An 18,114-nucleotide genomic window follows, 5' to 3' on the forward strand; every position below is an offset into this window, starting at 1 on the left:
CGAGGCTTAACGCCCCAACTGGACTTGTAAACTATTTTCTTCAAAACAGGCATTTATCACGCTTGTGCAATGTGGAATTATTTTATACGTGGGCATGCGGAGCGTTTACATAGGCGAATGATTCACTGAAGACCGCGATCGTGAAAAGAAAATCCTCAGACGGAAAAAAATTGCGTTCGAGCACATACGGCAGGCACTCACAAGTCATGATCGGCAGCTTAGTTATTCGTGAAAACTGCTCAATCATTGCATTGCACTAGTGTTCACCTATGGGGCGGAAACTTCCAGGCTAACAAAGAAGGTTGGGAAGGGCCGCGCAACTGGCAGAGAAACAGAAAATCATATGAGTAACGGTAAGGGACAATAATTTTTTTAATTTATTTCTGGCATTTTCCTTGCCAGAATCGCAATCTCAATATGAGGCACGCCATGTGGGACACTCCAACCTAATTTTGGCCAGCAGGGGTTCTTTGTGTAAGACTTGAATCTAGATAAGTACACGAGGACGTTTTTGCATTCCGTCTCCATTGGGATGCAGCCGCCGTGGCCGCGATCGAATCCGCGGCCTCGAACTCAGCAGCGCAACGCTGTAGCCACTGCGCTACCGAGGTGGGTAAGAGAAAGGAAGACGGCGATGTACATTAGGGAGCAAACGGCTTAAGCTGATATTCCAGTTGAGATTCATTAAGTGCAGATAGGCAGGCCATGTAATGCGTAGGACAGATGACAAGTGCTCTGTGAGAGCAATATAATGGGTGCAAAGGAAAGGGAAACGATGTCGAGGATGGCAAAGGGTTTAGGTGTTTGGATGAGATTAAGAACAGGGTGATGTCGGCTGACGCAAAACAGGGGCGATTTGAGATTGTTGGGAAAGGCCTTCATCATGTAGTAGACATCAAATGCTGCTCATGATGATTCTGATGATCATGATGATGGTGCGCAAAGTGGCTGCGTAATCCTGCTTAGCTGCTTTCAGTTGAGTTAGTGTCATGAATTGATACAACGAGAACACGGGATGAGGGCATGCAAAACGGGCATCTATACGGGTACCAGCGGCAAACGTTTGTAGGAATTAACGTGACGGCGGCGAATGAGCCGTGCCGTCGTTCCTACTCAGAAGGTGGTAAGCCGAGCGGAGGCTGCGACGACCAGCGTCTCAAGCTCCTGGAATAACACTGCGTGTGCCGAGCTTGCGCTTCGAGCACGCGCTGCGCTTCTTTATTGTTTTCTTCTTTGAGAGTCGGCGCCAAGGCACCGGTTGGGAGCGCCGACCAAAGCGCCCCGCGTTGCAGCGTCGGTGGGCGCTACACATTAAATCAGGCTATCGAGGTAGATTTGTGGTTTTAGAACTCTCTTAGCATTTCATCAGCAGAGAACTGTCGTAACAGTGGAGATGATGATGTATAGTGTTTAATGGCGCAAGGGCCAAGTATGGCCAAAGAGCGCCATAGTAGCAGTGGAGAATGTCTGACGACACCTATTTCGCGATACATTCGCGTATTTCTCTCGCAATTTCCCGCATCGTCTCGTCCCAGCAGCAGGACGCCATAGCCAATTAGCTGCCATTGTGGGGAATTAACTGAAACTAATTAGTGAACTTTTGCACACATGTCCAAATTGCAACATTGAAGCCGGTCAGTTCTCAAAAACTTAACATAAATCCTGAAAGTGAGTTGAAACTGAAGTGCCGGTGACGTGTCCCTGGTAGTTATAATATAAAGGTCATCAGCAAACATCACCTATGTCATTCTTTCCCAACAAAATACAAAACAAGGCGACCGAAACGAGGCGAAAAGCGGCCTTAGCATGGCGGCTGGAATGCTGGGCTTAAGACCACATGATCATTAGTTTGATCCGAGATATACCTGCTCGGATGTTTCCGTTACTTCGTGCAGCACCTGAACGAACGAACGAAAAACGAACGAACGAACGCAGACAAACTCCCCATTTCTATAGCCCATGACTATATTGTTACAAGCAAAACGAGCAAGTGAAGAGCTGAGGGTTACGTACGCGATCTTATTGACGATTATCGCACATTTTGGGATGTCCGCTCATAATGTTACCACATGACCACCGAAAGAAATCATTTCATCTTAAATACCATCTTCTTTATGACCGGAGAGATTCGTCGCTAAAACATCCCATATTTCGATTTGCTAAGCCGTCAACAGTAACTGATGGCGCACGCTATTCAGCCGACTGACTGGCAGTACAGAACACACTTTCGACAGCCTTAATACTTAGAACTGTAGAGTGTACAGTGTGTCCAAGCACAAATATGATGACTCAATATTCGGGAATAGTAGGACGTTATACCATTTTTGTGATGGCCCTAGTTTCCTTCTTTTTTTGTCGCATACTTATTTATGGCTTAGGGCCTTTTTCTTATTCAGGTCCGTTGGAATACAACGAAGTAGCAAAGAAAATAGGCGCCATATTCAAATAGCCTATCGTTCGTAAGAACTTTCCCACTGGACGGCCACTTGGCTGATACTTTCGCCATCGCGTTTGGCCGACGCCAGTCGTGATAGCGAACTTATTTGCAAAAGCAGCACGCCTACCGATTTTCACGGAAGATGATCCGCACGGATGAAAAGCTTCGTTAATTCGGATTCAGCTGTTTTTGCCGAGTGATATAATGGTCACGTTGGCTCAGTGGCTTCAACGTTCTACTGCTCTCTGTGAGGTTGCGAGTCAGAAATCCTGGTCGAGAGGCCACATTCCGATGGAGGTTGAATGCAAAAATGCTTACGTACTTATATTTAAGTGCACGCTGAAGATACCTCAGGTGACTACAATTAGTCCGGTACCCCCCGCTACAGCTTGCCTTAACGACCCAGTAGTTATTGGCGAGAGGGATTTGACCCCTTTTAAAGAAAACTACGCCGGTTTTCAATTAGCAATAAACGTAAGTACTGTGCTTTCTCTGAGATTATTTTTCTCCCTAAGTACTTGAATGGGAAAATTTGTTGGAGTGGTCAGCCAGCTAAAGCTGCTTCATAAGAATTCCGTTTCTATTTCATTTCTCATGCATGCGTCATTCATGCCAGAGCGTTTGTGAAGTACGGCTGTCCGTTTTCAGCACGTACTCACGGCCCCACATACGAAGAAAGCTTGATGAGTGGATTGAGACCTGCATGGGCACGTTCTCACCTCGAGCAAGACGCACGCCGCTGCTCCGATCAGCGAAAGAGGTCGGTCTCGCCGCATCATGACTTCGGGTGCGGCCAGCTTCGATCGAGAGAGCCGATGAAAGACAACTGCGGCAGGTAGAAACCACGAAACGGCATTTGAGTCGGCTCTGCTAACCCATTGCGCTAAGTATTGATGAAAGTTAAAAAGAAATAAGTTGGGTAGGGTTGGGGTGACTGGCGAGCCACAGGAGATTAAATTAAAGATGGTTTACGGCTAGCTGCCCCAAAGGCTTAAGGGCTTTAGCTGTATCGACGTCATGCGGGTAATCATGATCATCCCGGTACGCTTGAGCAAACTTCCTACCTGCTTGAACGAACGATAAAGTAAGCGTTAGTGAGCAAGCGATGGTCGTATTAGCCTTTCTTCTCGCTCTTGTCTATGAACGCCGGCCAAAGTGAAAATAAACCAACGAAAAACAGGCTGTGACATTCTATTCTTCTTCTCTCCCTTCCTTTCGTGGAAACCTGGATACCTATAAGTACTACATTGTATAAAAACCATTCTGCAGGCAGAAGTGCTTGGAGCATATGCTGGCCCAATAGTATTACGAGATGCGCAGGGCAGCATACATGTGGGCATGCGCCTGCTCTATCTGGAATTTTATCTACGGCGCTCCGAATTGATGTTGTGATGTCTGCCATTGATTGCCATGAGCTGTGCGATTTCGAAGTGCATACCGTTACGGCACGAAGCGGAAAAATTAAGTATACGACGGTAAGCAATCACCTTTCCTTCTTTTCTTTTTTTCCTCTCTCGGTGATTACGCAGCCATAAACCCTCAAATTGGGCTGGATCCAATAATCTAGGAGAGAGAGAGAGAGAGAAAAGGTAAAGGAAAGACAGGGAGGTTAACCAGACATTATCTCCGGTTGGCTACCCTGTACCGGGGGAGGGGTAAAGGGAATCGACAGGAGAGAGAGAAAAAATAAGTACAAAAAAGGGGAAAAAAAGGAAAGAAAAAAAATCACACACACACACACACACACAAAACAGAACTGTTTCTGTGGGCATTGTCACGCAGTCTGCGAAGGCGTTCTAGTGTTGAAAAGTGTCAACGTCCCATCCTACGTCACACAGTGTAGAGTCACAATTTGTCACTGAGTTCGGTGTCTTTTAAATAACGCAGCAGTGCCTTCAAGGTGGCTCGCGCTGTTGTTCGTGTAGGCCAGTTTACAAGGATGTTGATTTGCGTTATTAAGCGTTTGTCCAGTTGACCTATCGTGGCTGAGAGAGCTGCTCTCTGCGGGTTAAAACGAGGGCACCCACAAAGAAGGTGTGCGATTGTTTCGTTGCACCGGAAGAGCGTTCGAATCACAGTCAGTCAGATAGGCCGGTGGCTCGCAAGAAGCGCAGAAGCGCCTGCACGGCCTTCTTCTGTGACGTTGGGTCCAGTCTGTGGTGGAGAATTTTTTCTTCCGACAGAGGCCGGTCGTCCAATTGGTTGAACGCGTTGGTAGGAGAATGTCTTTGCGCACTGTACTGCGGGCAGTCGCACAATATATGTACAATTGATTCTTCATTGCCGCAGTGGTCACAGGCTGCGCTGTCGGCCATTCCTATGCGGAACGCATAGGCGTTGGTAAACGCAACGCCCAACCATAATCTGCACAAAAGTGTTGCGTCTCCTCGGCGAAGCCTTGATGGTACTCGAAGGCTTAGGGTTGGGTCCAGAGAGTATAAGCGAGCATGCATGAAGTGCGATTCATTCCATTGTGACCTTGTGCGTTGGCGAGCGAGCACGCAGAGATTCCGTGCAGCGTCAGTCCTAGAAAGTGGAAACGACCCATTCCACTTTCAATAATCTAGGAAAAGTGATAATCGGCACTCGTGTGCGCTGTCCTAGGGGCGCGACCACGAGGTAAATTCACTGCTACGAATGATCAGTGGCAAATATTTTCAGAGGTCACTGCGTTTTTCTCTTGAGCGGTAGAAACAAAATGCAGTGGTGTTTAGGCTGCCGCTGCTGTTGCGATCAGCAGGCTCGGGACTTCAGTGTGCGATAGTGGATGGGGACGGGACGTTGGTGGCGGCAATGCGTGCACTTCAAGCGAAGAAAAGTGTCCTCAATATAACGCTTAGCAGAAAATGCTAGCTTGCACACGTTGCGCAGACGCGCTCACCTTCCCGAGTCTGTGTGGTCTATGCTGTGCCTTGTAGTTCGTCGCCCTCATTCTCTCTCTCTCTCTCTCATTCCTCTCAAGTTCATATGTGTTTCCAAAACAAATAATAATAATAATAATAATAATAATAATAATAATAATAATAATAATAATAATAATAATAATAATAATAATAATAATAATAATAATAATCGTTCGTAGCTGCTCAAATGCGCCCACGCCTTGTTTTTTCGTTGTACCAACGTATACGTCCCTACGTAAGCAGGTTAAACAAAGGGAAACAAAGTCAGGTTTGGGCCTTCGTGATCAGCGTGCTTGGCACCTCGCTGTGTTGCGAAACAGCTATGGGTACAGCGCGAGAATGGACAATATGCGCACCGAAATGCGCGATCGCGTTACTTCTTAGTCAAATGTGTGCCGCCGTCCACTCGCTTAACCCGACACACACTATATGCACGCCCGTAACGGTCTCAGGTAGCAGGTTCAGGATACAAAAAGTTTTTTATAGTTTTCGAGAAAAAAACGAAACCTAGTTAACCCGCGCACGGCGTTGTCACTCGAAGGCTCAAGCTTTTATCTATACAGGAGAAACAAAGAGGCGACATTATAGATGTTCGCGTTTAATGTATGCGAGACAGCATGCACTCATAAACAGTGCGGATGGGTGCACTGATTTTCCTGCGTTCACTTCGTTATTTCGAGCCCATAAAATCTTACTCCGTTGGAGAAAAACAAACTGTTTCAAGAGCGAAAAATTTACTTAGCTTCATTTTTGTTGCGCCGCAGCACGGAAAAGAACAAATGAAAACTTGTACTACTTGGATGATTAAGGCATGGCTGGACTGTGTAAAAGTCGCTCCTGTCGCACAGTATACACAATAAAAACACATGTAGAAAGCACCTGCTGATACATCATTGTGCATGTTTTTCTTTTTTGTTTATCCGAGACATTATTAATAACTTCGTTTCGCAAAGTGCATAGGCGTAGTTTCTCATATCGTACCACGAGACTGATGCTGTATTAACAACCGACAACGCTACCCCAAAAAAAAGAAGGAAGCGGTAAAGACAGCGTGCGGAAAGCCACAGTGCGTAACGTGTTCCACCAGAATTACATGGACAGTTGACGGTTCCGTCTTACAAACACCCTGATGGACCAAGCAGGCACTGCTTTTTACGCGCTTGGCATGTTAATCATGACATTGTACAGCAGTGCAGCAGACGTAGGCAACATACGAGTCTCGACACCTACTTGGCAACAGTTGGAGCGTACGCGATCACATCTTCGCCGCGCGGCTGGCCGACACTATCACACTGCGTTTCTTGTCCGCCACAGCACGGAGAATGATCACTGCCCTGGTAGCGCTCCACGACAATGAGTGCCGAAACGGCGGCTGAATAGCACACCCAGACTGCGTGCAAAGCCTGCCGGGATGCAAAACAATGGTCGCGCTAGCCCTGTGGTGCAAAGCCGGGTACCGATCCCCTGTCGATTGCAGCCAGGGATGCTTCCGCTTACTACACGTTCAATCGGAAGCAGTGACGACACGCTCGATTAGCGGCGTGCACTCGACTAGACAATTCAAGGGCCCATTGCATCATGGCTAACACCACACACGCAAGCCACACAAGCTGCGGCCTTTATCTTTTGCTCAGCGTCCTTTATCTTTACCCCACGGCCTCTATCTTTTGCTCAGCGTAGCTTCTTAGAAGGATAGAGCGTGCTACCAAAAAAAAATTTTGAAAGGAAAAAAAAAAACGAAAGGTACTTTGTGGCTTGGCTGCTCGCAACTGTTGCTCGTGCCAGCTGCAGAGACAACATCCGAAAGTTCGTGTCCTTCAGTAGACAGTCCCTTTGTTTGTGTTTTTTTTTTTCTTTTTCTTTCCCATATCGTACCACGAAAGTGATGCTTTATTAATAACCGACAACGCTACCCCAAAAAAAGGAAGCGGTTAGGAAAGCATGCAGAAAGCCACAGTGCGTAACGTGTTCCACGAGAATTACATGGACAGAGGACAGCTCCGTCTTGCAAGCACCCTGGTGGACCAAGCAGGTACTGCTTGTTACGCGCTTTATTTTCTTTTCTTTTTTTTCTTTTTTTTTATTAATATATGGATCGGAATTTTTTTTTTTCAGCTGGTATACACCCTGGTTATGTTTCTTTGAAAGCGTGGAGAGATTTGTGTCGGGGTATAGTAAGAGACGGCGGGAATGTTGATGGCGTAAACTTATAGTGGTAAAACAGTGCATGCACGAAGCTCAAGTTGATCGCTAAAGTTTAGTTCCTATTGCGTTCTAAACTTACCTTGAGGAGTTGCTTGCGATCGTTGCTATTGCGGAAGGTGAGATTTTGCTCCCAGATTTCAAGCACCTGGGTGTGGGCGATATGCACTCTATCATCTGTATGGTGAAAGCCTCTGGATAATTTTCAAGCCACGTGGTGATAGTCTCGTCGTAGACAACATTAAATTCTCAGCATAGCAAACTCTCTCTCTTTTTCTGAATTTCTTTATTTGTTTTGTTTATAACTAATATGTTTCGTTCGTTCCTGAATATTACCTTGAATGCTTTCAATCGCCCCCTCACAGAGGAAAAAGTTTTAGGACACTGATCTAGACGGGCTTCGGCACTCAAGTCCTTAAGCTTAGGCTCTGCTGAAGTTTTTAAGGGCTTGTGAATTGTGCGACCGGCTTTGAACGTTGTAGCGCGTAGGGTCGCGTTATTGCGCGAAATTTCTTACTTCACTTTTATTTATTTTTTTATTTGTTTCTTCTATCACCTTTTATTCCCTTTACCCCTTTCGCCAGTACAGGGTAGCCAGCCGGTATTTACACTGGCTAATCTCCTTGCCTTTCTTTTCCTTTCTTTCTCTCTCTATTTCTCTCGTGAGGTGTGCACTCTGGCCCGAACAATGTTGCGGACTTTGACGAGAATGTTCACTGAATCATCCGGGACCGCATTCATAAAGCCAACTTAGGAAGCAATTTTGTCGCAGAAACAAATTATACCAATAAAGTGCATTCTCAAAGCTAAATATGTTCGAAGGTCGCCAAGCTTGCGACACACCCCGCACCAATTGTCAACAGAACATAAGCAATCACGAAAGTTTATTCTCATCCACCCGAAAGTAGCCGAAGGTACACAGAAAGCCCGTGACGGTTTCCCCGGAAAGAAAGCTTCGCAGATGAAGGAAAGTTTGTCCCGACCATGAAATCGAACCTGGAACCAGCACGTTTCCGGGGTGGTTGCTCCACCATCTGAGCTCACCAGTTCGCTGGCAGATCGTAGAACGATCTGACAACGTCTGTATTGGCCTAAATAAACTATGGAGCCGGGCAAGCGCTTTTGGTTACAACCAGGTGCATCTTCAGACTTTGCACTACCGCCGGCGCAATCCTCCTTTCTGGATATGGTGGATATGGTTTGGTTGAGTGCAAGCCTGGCCACGACGGAGCTTCGTTCATTCAAGACAACCCCATCGTCATCGCTTGCGCAGTACTCGTGGAATGTAAACGGCGTTCCATTTGATACACAGTTCACTGGCCGTGGACGAGCAGCAGCAGCGTTGAGTACGCTCAATACATTTTGCGTTCTTGTGCAGGCTTGTTCATGTTCCTTTATTCTAAACGAACCAGCAATCGATATTTACTCTCGTACCATGCCCACAAGCATTGTTCATGATTGTTGCTGACTGCTTTTCTGTAGCAAAGTTGTTTATTTGTTCCGGCGACATCGAACTTAATTCCGGACATCCGAGATTAGATCCTAGCCAGAACGGTGACGTCCTATCTGCAATAGCTACCTTCACTAACACTATGAAATCTAGTCACGCGGAAATAATGGCCTCAGCTTAACGAGGTCAAGGCTAACTAGAAGATTCTAGAACATAGCGTTACCGATCTCAGTGACAAACTAACTGCCATAGGAAATAGGGTTACACAATACAAGAACTTCGTGACGATGCCGACGTACACCGTGTCGTTTCAGACGTCACCAAAAGTGAAAATGCCGCCTTCCAGTTACGTTTAGACGACTACGAAGATCGGTCGCGCAGAAGTAACTTGATTTTTTTTATGATATCGCTGACAGTCTGAGTGAAACGAGGGTGACATCGGGGGAAAATCTGCGTAAGTTCTCCAGGAAATGCTTTCGCTGCAGCTTCCTATAAAGTCTATCGCACGCGAACATCGTTTAAGCACATATCTTGCAAACAAAAACCGCACGCTCATCGTGTAATTTTCTTCTCTTAAGCCAAAGATTCAGTTCTTTCCATAAGTCTAAATTCAAGGGGACCGAAATTAAAGTGCAGGAGGACTTCTATAAAGCTATTTGTTATCGCGCAGCAAGCCAACTGATTTGGGAAAGAAAAGCGGACAGAACTTTGCTGTAAGATACAACAAGCTCTACATAATCAAACAATGTTACGTGTACTGTTCGCTTACAGACAGGATTTTTGAAATCGACCATACAGAACATGCCGGCTGTAAGTAATGAGCCTGGTGCTGCTTCAACCCAATCTTGCAGCTCTTCCTATGAATCCATGGCGGCTGAGGCGAAACATATACCCGTGACTTATCCTTTCATTTCACAAGTATAAGAAGTATCCTGAAAAAAACGCGACGCCCTTTGCTCATTGGTTGACATAAGCTGCGCTGATGTAGTGGTCTTGACTGAGACATCATTACCTGCCAAGGTGTACAACTGCAAACTCTTTTGCTAGCGCAAACAATTATAGAGTTTATAGACATGACCGTTGTGATCATTCTGGTGGCGGTATTTTGGGAGCAGTATCTCGCCATTTGAATTCTTATGAAATTCCAATGCAATCACCCTTTGAATTGATCTGTACGTGTATTCGCCTCAATCACAAGGATGTGGTGTTCTGTGCTTCTTATCCACAACCAAATTCTTCTACTTTTTTCGATGGCTTGCATGATTGCTTAATCAAAATTATTGTCCGATTTCCAAATGCGCCACTGTTCATTCCTCCTTATCTATTCTTCCCCTTTCCTTCTCCCCAATTGTAGGGTAGCCAACCGGGCACGTCCTTGGTTAACCTCCCTACCTTTCATTTCTCGTTTCTCTCTCTCTCTCTCTCTCTCTCTCTCTCTCTCTCTCTCTCTAGGCGATTTTAATTTTCCTGTAATTTCGTGCTCCAGTTCCTTGTATATAACTGCTATCGGCTCCCCACGGTGTTCTGCCTTTGTCGATTTGTGTGCTACATTTAGTCTTAACCAAATGGTTAACAAACCACTCAAGTCACATCGTCATCAGCAAGTATAATCAATCTAGTACTAACCACGTCTCCGCATGCCATCTTGTCTTTAGCGCTTTTACCAGGGTTAAGTGACCACTAATACAATTCATTATGCCATCCTGTTCACCCCCGTCCCTCTAAACAATATAAATTTACTCGTAACTATAACAAAGCGAATTGCCAAGCTATTAACATTGAGCTACAAACCTTTTCAAATGCCTATTTCCCAAAGCTTTAGGAAATAGCCATTGAAGAAATCTGGTTATCATTTAAGAATGCCGGTATCGGAACTTGCAAATAAATATACACCCCTTCGTATAATACAGAATGCAAGGAAATCGCCATGGTTCAGTGCATCATTAAAGATCATCAGGGCATCATTCAAGCGACTTTTAAACAGAAAAAAAAAAACACGTTTTTTACAGTTGTGAGGCCGTCTTCAATCCGCGCAGGTGGTCCGCTTATCTTGCTATCACGTCCGAGTATACACGTGCCGTTTCAGATGCCAAACACGAGTTTTATCCCATAGATTTACCAAATTTGTTGTCTACAAATACTCGCAGATTCTGGAGTGTAGTAAGCATGCGCAAAGTAGACGACATACGGCTGAAATCTGAGAGCGGCTCTTTTGTGCCAAAATCATGAGTGCTATGTTTTTAACACTTTTAATAGCCGAGCTGTTTAAGCCAGCCGTTATTCCGTTAGTCGCCCCCCCCCCCCCCCCAAAAAAAAAAATGTGAGCCGATCCTGGCGGTAGTGCAGAAATGGTCCAAGCGCAATGGCACATCCCCTATGAACTAGCGAAGCGGAGCCTGGCTAAGTCTAGCTAAGCATTGTTGGGACTACATAAGCTTAGTCAGTCATTGATTTGCAATCGATAGCCAATCAATAGCTAATCGATGATCGATCAATAATCAATAAATTTTGGCAAATGCTGGGGATGACTTGGTAGTGTTTAGCCCCGCCCAAATACGTAGTCAATACCTTGCGATAGCCAATCGATAGCTAATGAAATGCTAATCGATAATTGATAATTAATTATAAATTCCGTAAAATGCTGGGGATTACTTGGTAGCGCTTAGCCTAGCCCAAATACGTGGCCAATACCTTGCGATCGCCAATAGATAGCCAATTAATAGCTAATTGATAATCGATTATTAATCAATAAATTCCGGAAAATGCGGGTGATGACTTGCTCGTTCTTAGCCTAGCCCAAAAGCCAGGACTAGTTAGGTGCCCATCAGCTCTGCTGTCTCTTTAGCATTGCGCCTCCAATACAAGCTACCCTAGCTTTTTTTTTTTTTTGTCCTTCATTAATATTGGTTTATCTGCCGTTCCACCATTTAATCATCCAGATTTTCCTGAAATGGGACGTATTGAATTGAATTGAATTCTGGGGTTTTACGTGCCAGATTACGTGCCAGAACTACTCCGGATTAATTTTGACCATCAGGGGATCTCTAAAACATGTCCCCAATGCACGGGACACTGGTGTTCTTGCATTTCGCCCCCATCGAAATGCGGCCGCAGTGGCCGTGATTTAATCCCGCGGCCTCGTGCTTAGCAGCGCAACACCTCATCTTTCATAATTCAATTTTCGAGTTTCCAGAATGTCGTTATCAGTTAACTGGCACTGATGAGCAGCAAGCGAGTGTTTAACAAAAATCTGAAAAAATTACAGTTACAAGATCAGCGCAAAGACAAATAAAAGAAATCGTTCAGATTGCAAGAAGAAAATGCAAGGAAAATAAATGATGCGAAGGCCAATGCGCTAAATGATCGGAAATGTAAATGGACAGAAAACCTCAGTGAATGAGTTCCAACAGCAAATGCGTCAAGGAGGTATGCACTGCCGGTGGTTAGCGCTCCTTCGAGGTACTAACCAAAGTATTGTTATGATCGGCTTGGAACTGCACCTCTCAAATGTGGGAAACAAGCCCGAGCGCCTTTTTCCGTGACGAGATAATCCTCTTTCATCCCCGAGAAAGCGTCACACCTCTACGACCTGAGTAGACGCAAAGGCGAGCTACCAAAGAAGAGGACTCGAGGGGGAGGAGGTCGTCAACTTGACTGACACTTCTACAAGTTCCCCGAAGGAGACATCGGCAGGTTATGATCTTCCTGGAAACTGTATCTCTTAATGTGGGAAGCAAGCCCGAGCGCTTTTCCCGTGACGAGATAATCCCCTTCATCCCCGAGAAAACGTCTCATCTCTACGACCGGAGCAGACGAAAACGGCGAGCTACCAAGAAGGAGGACCCGAGGGAGAGGAGGTCGTCAACTTGACCACCGGAGAGAGGACTTCCCCGAAGGAGACATCGACCACCACGAGGGCGTTTAAGGCCGTCCTGGCCCCCGTGTTAATCAGAACCGCTCGAGACTCGGATAGAGTCAAAACCATGTACCAATGAAGTGAATACAATCTTTTCTATTTTTCATCATCACGATGCCCGCCTTCATCGTCGTCTCCTGATTCCTGCGGTGACGACCCACCTCACCCGGTCGAGATTATATCAGTATGAAATATTCTGAAGCAGAAAGCGAGCCCAAGCACGCAATACTGCAAAAGCACGGATAAAAGTGGCCCGAGAGGCATGCACTGCAGCTGGGCCTTCCGTGTCCCTCTGAACTTGAGAAACTGGGAGCGTGCCTGTGTTATGATTTGGATGATCAACTTTTCTGGAGTGATCGAAGTGATCGAAGTGGCGTGAGCATCTACATATCTTCAGTCGCACGAGCATCAATGTGACACTCTTGTGTGTTGCGTAGCACTTAATTACGGTTCACCTCCTGAGACGACCGGGGACGCAATTCAAAATAAATCAGAAAAAAATAGAAAAACAATAGTAAAGTATAAAATTTATGAGTTTCATTATAGATATGATATCAGAGCATACGTTTAGTTAAAGTTGAGTTACTGAGTGCCTGAAATAATTAACATTAATTAGAAATCACTAATTACCGCACACCAAAGCACAGAATCGTAGACTTCAGAGACCCGCCACGTGAGCACTACTTTGGCGAAATTCCTGGAAACCCGGAAGTAGAAAGCGGAAGTAATGAAGTCGCTAATGACGTCACACACAACGTGGCATGATATTTAGCCGGCTAATTAATGGAAAACAGTTGCCTGGCATAGACTTAACCTAGCAGAGCGAATGTGACGTCACTCCCTGCTCTCTCGCTTCTCCTCTCTTGACGCGCACCTGCTCACTCGCCCGCTTGCTTGCTCGCAACAGCTGCGCGCGCTCACTCGTTACATGCTCTAACGTCAGCACCGGAGAGGGCGCGTAAGGAGCGCTTCGTGCGCCGCTCGCTAGGGCTCTACGCCCCGCAGGTGGCGCGCGCTGCCCTTCCCCTTGCCCTCCCTCGCTCCTCGGCCGCATATCGGGCCAGGGGAAAGACATTTGTTGGCTTGCGCCTCCGAGTTCGGTTCGTGCGCTGCGTTCACCATGGAGGTGGTCGACGAGGAAGCCTCCGGGCCAAGCACAGCCTACTCACAAGAAGAAGACCTACAGGCGATGATTCTCTGTGTCTGTGTCGTTCTTTCAAAACATACACACACAAAGTTAACCTAAAGAACACCGGCGCCCAGGTGCGAGTGCCGCTAAATGACACCTAAGTCAAAGATTAGGGTCGCCTACCGTTTTTTTTTTTATTTGTACAAGTAAGCTAACATTATGCACAAAGGAGACACATATACCTAAATAAGATAATTATATTGTCGCGAATATTCATCATCGGGCTGCTGTATGTTGATGCGAAAGTGTCATGAGGCCCATTGAGCGAAAAAGTCGTCTGTAGCATCGACACGGCAGGTAAATTTCCCATTGGCTGCGACGCCACGTCACGAGCGCGCCTCGACGGAGCTGTAGCGTCAGGGGTGAGGTCATCGCCGTGACGCCACGTCACCCTCGCTCTCGTGCTCGGAAGCGTATATCCACGCGTTCCTTGTCCGCGCAAGCTCTCGCCTGCGCTCTAACTGCGCCTCGGTAAAGCCAATCAAAACGCGCCAAGCGTGTCAACGCGTTCGCTTGCCCGCGAGGAGTTCATAACTCGAAGAACCGCTCAGTGGCGTTCAATTGTACATTAATGCTTTTGCATTCGGAACTCATAAGAAGTACCTATAGGTGTCCTCGGAATTTTTAACGCTATCTAGCTTCTGTTTAAATATTTGAGTTCAGAGCCACAGGAACATCCTGAAGGCAACTGTCTTTCTTTTTCTAATTTTACCTCGTGCCATGAAATAATGGAGCGCCCTTCTGGAGGTTTGTGCGGTAGAACCGCAAGAAACCTAGGGCGTGATCTTGTACGCGTTCCAAACGGAACGGAGGCGGTCCGTTCCATCGGGCCGCACACGATTGGTCAATTTGATCGTCACGGTTCAAATTGACCAATCGTGTGCGGCTCGATGGAACGGACCGCCTCCGTTCCATTTTGGAACGCGTACAAGATCGCGCCCCTAGTATGTTATATAAATAATATAAATATTTAGTAAGTTGCTATGATACTTCAGTATTTTACTTAAGACAACTATAGTCAACTGACGGACCAAGTTGCTATCCATGGGCGCTATAACGTAAAATGATTCCAAACTGTGTTGATTCCAAACTCCTGATGTCAAAGTTACGTAACCACCGACGCAAGCATCGGGCGGTGACCCGCAGCGTTGTCTGACCAACCCAATCTAACACTCTTCTCGTTTATAGGTTACCTTTGTTCGCTTTCAAAACCAATAACATTGTCTTCACTCAGCGGTTTTTCTTATCTAATTGGCTGACAGGAGGCGAGGAGCGCTATCTAGTGTAGAGGGTTTCGATGTGGCCGAGCCAGCACAGTGAAAAAGATAACCGCATGAAGAGGATGGTGCCGGCTACTCCGATTGGTCCGCTTCGCCTTATACTTAGCTTGCGGTGGCTGGTCGAAAATCGCGGCGGCGTGCAACGGAAGGATAAGAATGCCGCTAAAACGGATCCTAAGCAAGGAAGAGTTAGCAGAGCGATGTCGTATGCATACCGAAAGGGCTCCATAACGTTTTACTGCCACGCAAAAAGGTTTATCATGCGCAAATAAATACATGCTCACCGGCAGGTGCAAGTAGCGAGGGCCTGAGCGATCGGCGGGCAGCCATCTTCTCTGTGGCTATTCTGAACAGCCATCTGTGGCTATTCAGAAAAATTTTCAGTTTTGTTCGGCATATTAATGCATTTTTTTTGCGTACACGTCACTTAGACGTGGTGAGTTTTCGCGGTTTTGTGAGGTCACGTGACAGACAGGTGAAGTGGGCGTAGCCAGAAAACATTGGACCAATAGCAGAGGGCTAATGGTGAAAAGGCGTTGAATCAGGAATGATTATTTTTCTTTTGTGCGGTTTAATCATGCATAATCAGTGTGTACACGTTATATCAGATAGTGAGATATTGCGGTTTTCGTGACGTCGCGTGACAGACAGGCGAAGTTGGGAGTGGCCCGAAAATGTTTTGCCCAATCGTGGAGGCTGATTGCAGAAATTGGAATCAAAACAGTTTGGAATCATTTACGTTATAGCGCCCCATGTCCGGACAATGCGATGCGAAATGATGAATGATAGCGCTCGATTTGACAAGCGCTTAATTGTTTTGAACGCGTGGACGATTTGGATAATCTACGATTTTGGGGAAGTGGCTGGGGTTCTATCTGAAGGAAATTTATACCCCTTTCTACGCTTGTGGTACAATGAAGGCCACGCTCTTTATTTTTTCTATTCTCTTTTTCACTCCCTGGTTTTATGAAGGTTCAGTACAAACGCAACCACTTTTGCAACATCGCAAGTTTGGCTGTATTCATGAGCCTGTTGTATTCGTTGTGTGTAGCAGCGCAACCGGCGTTGCGCATGCAACGACCTCAATGCTCGGCCAGTCATACAAACGCACGAGGTCAGCAAGCAGAGTTCTTGATCTCTTCTTTATTCAAGAGGATTGTCCCACCAACGGCTGCGGAATAGCCACATATAGACACCTCTGCTGCAGTTTAGTTAGCCAGTACATGACAGGAAGACCGCTTTACATTCTTGAGCCAATCCGGGCGCGACGGACATATTTTCCGACTCTAAGCCTACTCTTCAACTGATACGCTATATTTGCAGGACGGTCTGATGTACGACGGGTGGAATGGCTATTTTCGCCCAGGTGGGTCAAGCTGTACATATCATGGCACTATACCGCAAATCAATGTCGCTGTGAAATTCCTCGAATTTCACACGCTAATTATTAGCGTTTCCCGGCGTGAGGTAGGCACCTTGATTTTTCATTCCATCAAGTCTTCTATGGAACGTCAACGGATAATCCGTACCATCGACAAGAGCCTTTTATACGCACACTCGAATTAGATTTAAGGCTGCAGTTCCCACTTCGGATTCGCATGTGGCAGAAAGTCTTCGCTGAGTCTTCAACATTCCAAACACAATAGCACACCTCCTCCGCGTCTGTCCTAAAATGTGGCCCAGAGCCAGAACACTTAGGTTGAGAGTCAAACTCCCAGCGCCTCTACCTGTTTTAACTTGTAAATGATGACTATGTGGCTTCCTTTTTTTTTTTAATGTGTTGACTACAGCAAAGAACACTTAAGAATTTAAAGAGGTTTTAGGGAGTGTGGCATTATCTTTTTTCACGCTTTCAAGCTTGAATTAGTTCATCACAGTAAGCCACAATTTAGGATGCATACCTCACTTTCGAATCCGACCACTTTTGTTGACGCTACCAACCAAGGCCAGTAAATAAATGTAAACGGTCGATTTTCTTCAAGGCATTCAAAGATTATAAAGAATAGGATAGCTTTCTCTGCTTTAAATGAAGTTTTATCGAAGTCCAGTATTCATGGCGCGCTTCAGAGTTCAAGTACTCGAACTGGGCGAGTAAAGCTAGCAGGCTACCCAATGTTCTTCGTTTGTAAAGAAGCTTTCCCATTGAGTGAAAAGCCAATACAAGCTTATCGAAGCAGTAATAGCATCTCTCCCCCCCCCCCCCCCCAAGTGAAAAAAAATATGTACTACCTCGAGTCCACAAATTTTCGTGTAGATGAAAACACGTTGCTGGTAGGTAAGGTTGAAAACTGTTTTGTGCACCTAGAAAACTGTCAAAATATTCGCACGCTCATTTGGAGAAAACAAGCTAAGCACTGAAACAAGCGGTGATTGTGACGTGAGGCACTTCTGCACCGTGCATACTTGCATAAAACTCTAGAACTGTACAGGAACATTGTGCAGGTTTCCACAGTTGCCAGCAGTTCCCGATCACCAGGCTAGCGGAGGAAGCAAGATTGGCGAGACGCAATCCACATTGGTAACACACCACCGAGCGCTTACCGTGAGACAAAAGTGCCCGACATATACAAACTTTCAACTGCCATGACTAGGCTATATGAATGGCATCTTGAGGCCAGGATCCCTGAAGTTGCTATCGCACAGCTTTTTCCTGAGCCTCCTCGCAACAGTTGTGTTGCAAATATTGATTGATTGATTGATTGATTGATTGATTGATTGATTGAATTGATTGATTGAA

General features: G+C 46.0%; 1 protein-coding gene across 4 annotated transcripts in view; it reads right to left on the reverse strand.

Annotated features, from left to right (window-relative positions):
- LOC119436544 (Down syndrome cell adhesion molecule homolog) overlaps positions 1–18,114 on the reverse strand; it is a 149,162-nt gene that overhangs the window by 125,146 nt on the left and 5,902 nt on the right. Inside the window, exons 2-3 of one of the 4 annotated variants that reach the window (XM_049658506.1) lie at positions 6,571–6,624; positions 3,157–3,263 (exon numbers count right to left, since the gene is read on the reverse strand). The exons of 1 other annotated variant lie outside the window; for it this stretch is intronic. In XM_049658506.1, the coding sequence (XP_049514463.1) occupies positions 3,157–3,216 (60 nt within the window). In that variant the 5' untranslated portion in view covers positions 3,217–3,263; positions 6,571–6,624. Of the gene's footprint in view, positions 1–3,156; positions 3,264–6,570; positions 6,694–18,114 lie in introns of those variants that run through there. 2 more of the 4 variants (XM_037703417.2, XM_049658504.1) reach the window with 2 other exon arrangements.

This window comes from Dermacentor silvarum, chromosome 1 (assembly GCF_013339745.2).
Source record: "Dermacentor silvarum isolate Dsil-2018 chromosome 1, BIME_Dsil_1.4, whole genome shotgun sequence".
In the NCBI taxonomy this organism is placed as follows: Eukaryota; Metazoa; Arthropoda; class Arachnida; order Ixodida; family Ixodidae; genus Dermacentor; species Dermacentor silvarum.